Source organism: Sorex araneus, chromosome X (assembly GCF_027595985.1).
Source record: "Sorex araneus isolate mSorAra2 chromosome X, mSorAra2.pri, whole genome shotgun sequence".
In the NCBI taxonomy this organism is placed as follows: domain Eukaryota; kingdom Metazoa; phylum Chordata; class Mammalia; order Eulipotyphla; family Soricidae; genus Sorex; species Sorex araneus.
The window spans coordinates 90060319-90068013 of NC_073313.1; the positions used below are offsets into that span (position 1 = coordinate 90060319).

The 7695-nt window shown below is 38.6% G+C and overlaps 1 protein-coding gene across 1 annotated transcript; it reads left to right on the forward strand.

The window, feature by feature from the left end:
- Positions 1 to 276: 276 nt before the first annotated feature.
- Positions 277 to 800, forward strand: LOC101551022 (microsomal glutathione S-transferase 3). The gene has a single exon (XM_012932236.2). It carries the CDS (start codon positions 342 to 344, stop codon positions 795 to 797), a length of 456 nt encoding a protein of 151 aa, XP_012787690.2. The 5' UTR covers positions 277 to 341; the 3' UTR covers positions 798 to 800.
- The last annotated feature ends 6895 nt before the right edge of the window (positions 801 to 7695 follow it).

The window sequence follows — 7695 nt, forward strand, 5'->3', positions numbered from 1 at the left end:
TCCTGAGCACCTCCAGGAATAATTCCTGAGTGCAGAACCAGGAGCAAGCCCTGAGCATCACCAGGTATGTCCCTAAAACAAAAAACAAATTAAAAGATATTTCTAATAAAATTTCTGGAGAGATTGTATGGGATTAAGGTGCTTGCCTTACATATTGTTAGCCCGGCTTTAATTCCTCCCAAGGATGTCCTTTTGAGTACTGCCAGGAATGAGCCCTGAGGACAACACAGAGCTATTAATAAGCCATGTATCTTTAAAAAGATTAAATCTGCTCCAGCCGCGGCGGCCGCAGCCTCACTGCGCAGCTGCCTCCTGCACCAACCGAGCTGAGGGCATCCAGGATGGCCATGCTCTCCAAGGAATATGGCTTCGTGGTGCTCACGGGTGCCGCCAGCTTCGTCTTGGTGCTCCACCTCGCTATGAACGTCTCCAAGGCCCGCAGGAAATACAAAGTGGAGTACCCCACCATGTACAGCATGGACCCCGAGAATGGTCACCTCTTCAACTGCATCCAGCGGGCGCACCAGAACACGCTGGAGGTGTACCCGCCCTTCTTGTTCTTCCTGGCCGTCGGTGGCGTTTACCACCCGCGCATAGTGTCCGGCTTGGGTTCGGCGTGGATCGTGGGGCGAGTTCTCTACGCTCACGGCTACTACGCGGGAGAGCCCAGCAAGCGCAGCCGGGGTGCCCTGGGCTCCATCGCCCTCCTGGGCCTGATGGGAACGACTGTGTGTTCCGCCTTCCAGCAGCTGGGCTGGATCAAGCCGGGCCCAGGCGGGGGCCGGTGCTGCCACTAGGCGTGGGGGCCCGGAAGGCGCCCGCCCGGGGCCTGTTTCCTTCCCAGTTAACTGTTTGTTTTTCTAAGTATAATAAAAAAAATGACCTGGAAAAAAAAGAACTAAAAAGATTAAATCCGCTCTATCCCTTAGTATGTAATGTCCAACCCAACCACTTTTCTTCACTTGAATATTACTAGTTCTGATACATGCACAGATGTTCTTACTTTATTTTAAATCTGTCATTAACTTGTATGACTGTTCTCCACCCTTTCACTCTGAGCCTGTATAATAATATAAATTCAAGTGTTTCCTGTAAGCAGCAGCAAGTTGGGCTTTGATTCCTGACCCATTCAGCTGCTCTTTGCCTTTTGAAAGAATTCAGTCCATTTACATTATTGATTGAATAATTGAAATTATTGATGTGATGGAGATTGCTACCTGTTTTCTATGAGGATTTTAAGACATTATTACCATTTGATATCTGTGTTTTATGGAAGGTCATTTGATATTACTTCCAGAGCTGGTTTGGTTGCAATAAATAATTTCAATAGTTGTTTGCCTCTAAGTATGCATTCATTATACCTTAAAATCTGAGTCATAGCTTTGTAGCATAGAGAACTATTGTTTGAAGTTTCTTTATATTCAGTACTTTGAATATATACGTCCATTCTCTTCTTGTGTGTACAGTTTTATTTGAGAAATCTGTAATGAATTGTGTTATTCCTCTTGTATTTGCAAAGACAATTCTCATGTCTGTCTATTTCTCTTTGGTTCTTGCCATTTTTATTTAAATGTATGTTGGTATTGTTGCATTTGAGTGTATATTTTTTCAGATGATTTGGGTACAAGTCTACTCAGATTGGGAAATTTCTCTATTATTATCTCTTCCACCAGCGGCTCTTCCTTTATCTCTTCCCTCTCCTCCAGAGTCCTATAAAACTTCATTTTCCTTTCCTTCTAATTCTTATACTTTTCCAGTCTCCTATAACTCATAGATTTCTTTTCTTGTTTTTGCACATTAAGTACCTTATTTTTTGTTAAAAAATATGTTTTCTATTATCTCTTATTTATTTATAATTTTGTGTGCTTTCTCTTTGATGTCACTGATTAAACTTTCAGTCTGCTGCTGAGACCTGCTGCGACATTTCTAGGTCCTTTATTTCTATTTAAACATATTTATACTTTTTCCATAAGTATTTTCTGCATTTTTTGATAACTCTTCCAATGATATTCTAAATTCATGAACTTGTAGAGAGTTGTTGTTCTAAAGACATCCTCAGGCAATGTTAAAAGTTGGGCTTACTTGAACTTATATTGTAATCTATTGAAACAGCTGGATTTCTTCATTTTTTTCATAATTTCTTGTGCCTTTTTGAGTGCTAAAGGTAGAGTTCTGTGCTAGAGTTGAGAATGGGAGGGAAGACAGGGTCATAGAGCAACCTTATGGACTCTCAGTAGATGAAGAAATCACGTAAAGAGTGAGAGAACATTTGGTGTCCAGATGCAGAACAATGGAGAGAGAGCAGCGAGATTGGGGTCAAAGTCAGAGAGTAATGAATATTGGAGGGGCAAAGTACTTCCTTTAATTGGGTCATGAAGGGGCTTGGCAATGAGATTTGGGGGTCCAAAAATTTTTAAAGAGTAGGGCCAGGTTAATGTGACTTCTGGAGGGCACTCAATCAGAAAGGAGGCATCTTGGGTGAACAGGCAAGGGCAGATAAATCTATACTAGTAGAGCTAGGCAGATGACCATGCGGAAAAGAACTCAGGCAGACTGGAAGGGCAAGGACATGGATCTGCATGGGGAAGTGGGGCTTATATAATAATATAATACCTTCATTTCAGTTCACATGTATACATAGACTATAGTGTGCTTGTTGTATCATATGATAGTTTTATTTATTTTTTTTGGAGAAGCGTCGAAATTGTTCAACATAATGTCTCTGCCAGTTTACACTCTCACCAACAGTTGAATGGAGTTATTTCATGCTAACGCCCTTGCCAATGTTTAACTCTTGTCTTTTTTATGGTAAGCATCCCGATAGATATGAGCTTATCCATCACACCTATTTGATTGTATTTGCTTGATAATTAATGATGCCAGGTACCTTTCTATGTAACTGTTTGTCATTTGCATGCCTACTTTTGAAAACTGTCTATTCAGTTTCTCAGTCATCTATTCTAATCAATCTATTTGCTTTTTATACTACTGATTTATACTAGCTTTTATATTACTCACTTGTGAACATTTCCAAATATTTCTTATATACAAATGCATTTCCTTTTCATATTCTTCTTTTACTATGCAGATTTCAAACTAATATAGTCATCACTCTTATAAACTGTATTGATGTAATATCATTTTATATTATTATATGTTTGAGTTGAGCATCTGCATAGACCAACCTCATGATGCTCAGGATTTAATCTTAGCTCTGTGCTGAGGGATCACTCATAGCAGTACTTGGGGGACATTAAACTATGCTAGGATTAGAACTGGGGTTAATATGCACAACAAGCACTTTAACTTTTACGTTATATCTCTGGCCCAATCTCCTATTTTAAATTCATTAGCAAACTTAATTTCTCTTTGATGTAATAACCTAGGATATAGACATGGTCCAGTAATTAAAATGTCAGCACAGGTTTTTAGAAACTCCTCTAAATCACTCCGATAACTATCTTTTCCTGTTCTTTTGCTCTATTTTCCTTAATATATGTGTAGCAGTTTAAATATGTTGTTTTAGTGTTTTTGACTTCTTATTTTTGTATCATCTCATAAATATGGTGGAAAATTTTATGCAGAAAGTTTTCTTTAACATTTTTTGAATAAATTTTAAGATTTTTCCCCTGCAACAAACTATTTTGCAATGAGATTACTAGATCACCTAATCAGATATTTAACACAAGAAGAAATATATAAGTTCATGTCTTAGGTCAATTTAATTTCTTTTAGTCAGAATTCACAAAGGGAAATTCTACAGCACTCCTCACAACTTTTTTTTTTTTTTTTGCTTTTTGGGTCACAATGCACAGGGGTTACTCCTGGCTCTGTGTAGGATAACATTGGTTTGTCCTTCCTCCCTTGCCACAAGGAGTGTAGGTTTAAGTGCTCTGGAGACACTCCCATTTTTTTGTTTATCTGTAAACTCTTCTCTGCACCCTCCTTCCCAACCAGATAATCACCTTTTCCCTAATCAGATTCTGTTATCTTATAAGATCAGATCCTTCTAAGGACACTGAACTTGTATTGTAAGTTAGTGTCATTTGCATAGTTTACCTTAAGGCAATGTCCTTTCTGTATGGACACAGGGAGACAGTTAATATTATGCTTTGTAACTTGGGATTGACTCCAATAATATTTAAACCTGGCATCTGCTTTCTCGACTCAGTTGCCCTTAGTTCCTAGCACCCCAAAAGCAGGGTCCCGACGAGGGACGAAATGGACCCAGGGCAAGCTGTGAGCTACCCTGGCTTCGAAATGGGCCAGGCCAAAGTGCCACACTACTCAACTATAAGTTGAGGGCATGATCATGGACAATGCTGTCATGATCCAAAGGTAATGACGAGATTAGGACCCTGCTGGGGTTAGGAAGATTAACCTGGCCTGAGGACTGTGGTCTGGAATGTATAGTGAGATGTCCTCAGGAAGAACCAAACTTATATCTCTTACTGTGCTCATACAGAATGACCTTGCTAGAAATATTAGAAGTAGATTTAGTACAACTATGTAAGTGGATTACTAGCTGAGGAAAGAAGAAAGTGACACACCCTTGTTCAGATCCCACCCTTGAGCAGATCTCCTAGTAATCTTCTTAGATGACATTTTGTCCTTGAGGAGTGGTCTTACCTTTTATTAATATTCCGACCCACCTTTGTGTTACCACCCTGTTATTCCTATATAAACTAAGACTGTAGGAGAAGGAAGGAGGAAGAGACAGAAATGCGAGAAGACACAGAAGCAGAGGAAACACAGAATCAGAGCACAAGGCGAAAGAAGTGAGAGCAGGCAGGTTTGGGAGAGAGAGAAGCAGAAGGGCAAGAGAGAGAAGCAGAACAGGAATGGAGATTGGAATAAACTGCAACTGATACCGACCAGCCTGGCACTCATTCCTTCCTTCGCCTGTTCACCTGCCCATCTCCATCAGCCTCCCCGGGGTGGGTGAAGTGGTATGAGACTACCGAACGCAGGTGGCGGGAGAGATAGAGCCCCGAGGCCCCGCTCTTCTTTTGTGAACACACAGCTCTGCACTCAGGAATTAAACCCAGGCGGTGCTCAGGGGACCATACAGGATGCTGGGAATCGAACCCGGGACGGCCGAGTGCAAGGCAAGCGCCCTATCTGCTGTGCTATTACTCCAGCCCCACTTGACAATTTTTTCTCCACTGTCTTCCTTAATATTTTTAAGGCATATCGTTGAATGCTTTGCTTTATCTTATACATATTTAAATTTGCCTCTTTATCATGACTACAGCACCTAAAATGCAGTGAGCCAATATTGTAATCAGTTTTATCTTCCCTTCATACCCATTTTCTACATAATTTTTGCTTTATTCCATTGAATGTTAACTTTTATAAGTTTATGATGCCAGTTATTAGAATAAAAGAAGGTAGTTTCTTTAAAAATATATACAAAAGAAAGCAATGGTTATTTATTTTACTGGATGGTACACTCCTTTCCCATCCTCTAAGTTAAATTTGATATTTTCCTTAAAAAAGGTTGCAAGGAATTTTATTTTATTTATTAAAACATGAAGAGTTCATTGATATTACTGTTGTGACTCTCACAAACATAGAGTTAATATAAATCATTTCTAAAACACAAGTATCTATTTTAATGATATTGGTTTATATGGTTTTATGGTGAGAGATAACCTATTATGCAGTTTAATTTTACTTGTGCTAGTGTTCCAGATTTTCTACTTTGTTGCCACATTTTTTTATAAGTGTAAACATCAATTGTGGTTTAAGCTAAAGGGGAAGCAAATGATTATGTCATAATTATGTATTAAAATTCTATCAAATTTTAGGCTGTGAGCAAATATACCCAGAACAACTCATTTACATATATTGTGATACCTACACATTTTGTGGAGTTTTGCTAAGGTTTCTATTAAACTTGTTATAGAATAACAATTCTGGTGGAATGACATTGACAAAGAAAAACAAATAAAAATGAAGAAACAAACTAATCATACAAAAAATAGTAACAAATTTAGGCACAAATCCTGAAAATTAAATTGGTGTAAGTTTTGTTTGGTGCTAGGAATTCTTAAATCTTGCAAAAATGTAAGCTATTACAAAAGCTTATATTGTTATATGAGTTATTTGGATCATTGGAATAACCAAGGGTGGTAATTAGAATCCTATTTTGTGTTGAATTATCATGAATTACAAAGATACAAGGTTATTTCACATTTAATTCCAGGTATACAATGTTCCAATATCAATCCCTTCACTAGTGTCCACTTACTTCTACCAATGTCCCCAGTTTCCTTCCTGACTCTGCTGCCTTTATGGCAAGCACATTTTTTCTTTCTGTTTTATATTTTCTGTTATAAACTGTGGTTTATAGTATTGCTGCTGATAGGGTAGCATGTATGCCACTTTACCTCCTCTCAGCACACCCTTCTCCTCCAGAATGACTATTTCCCTGCACTATTGTCATTGCCATATTGCTGTCTTCACCGACCGATTCCATTCCTAATTGCTCTACATCCCTGGTATGTTTCCTACTGATGTCCAGTGCCATGCTTTTTTTCCTATTTTCTTTGAGCATTTGTTATTTCCCAACTATGTTTCTATATAACCCACATATGGGAGAGATCACAGTGTGTTTGCTCTACTTCCTCTGACTAATGTCACTCAGCATGATACTCCCCAGAGCCAACCACGCAGAAACACAATGTATGATTTTTATCTTATCATATGGCCAAGTAGTATTCTTTTGTGTCTATGTACCATAGTTTTTCCTTATCCTGTAATCTGTTCTTGAGCACTTAGGTTATTTCCAGTTTGGGGTTATTGTGAATGGTGCTGTAATGAATATAGGAGTGCAGAATGTCTTTTCTGCCCTGTATTTTGGGGGCCTTGAAATATTTTCGAAGAAGTAGAATTTCTGGGTAGCATAGAAGCTCAATTCCTAGTTTTTAGAGTAATGACCAAACTGTTTTCCCAAAGGCTGATCAGTCCCATTTTTCCTCCATCCATGTCAGCACTGTTTATTAATGTTCTTTTTGATGTATGTCATTATCTGCGGTTAGAGGTGACATATTGTTATAATTTGTGCTTTTTTAATGATTAGTGATATTGAGCTTTGGGTCATTTGTGTTTCTTTTTGTGTGTCTGGTTCCAACCCCTGAGAGGCTCTGCTCCGGGAGATCTACCATCTATGGCTCTGTTCTTCATTCTGAAAGATATCATTCTGATTTGGAGAGGTAACAAAAACATTCTCAGACAAGCTCCAACAAAGGGCACTTGCTGCATCTCAGCCAGCTCTGCAAAGAATGCTTAAATGGCATATTATAAAGAACAAATTTTAAATGTTTGGAAAAATACCCAAATATCCATAGAATTTTAAAAAATTATTTTGTTTTGCTGTTGGACCACACTCAACTGTGCTCAGGGCTTCTGGCTCTGCATTTACGAGTCACTCCTGGCTTTCTCAAGGGAATATATGGTGCTGGGGATCAAACCCAGGTTGGCTGCGTTCAAGGCAAGCACCTTACCTGCTGTACTCTCTCTGACCAGCAAATTCTCATAGGATACATGGAAATAATTCCTTTGTATAAGATTTTGTGTAAGGTTGAAACGCAAACATGAAAGCTTTATAACTGTATCTCACGGTGATTCAATAAAAAAAAAGAAAAAAGAAGAAAAAAGAAAAAAAGTGCCCTAAATGATGGATGATGATAA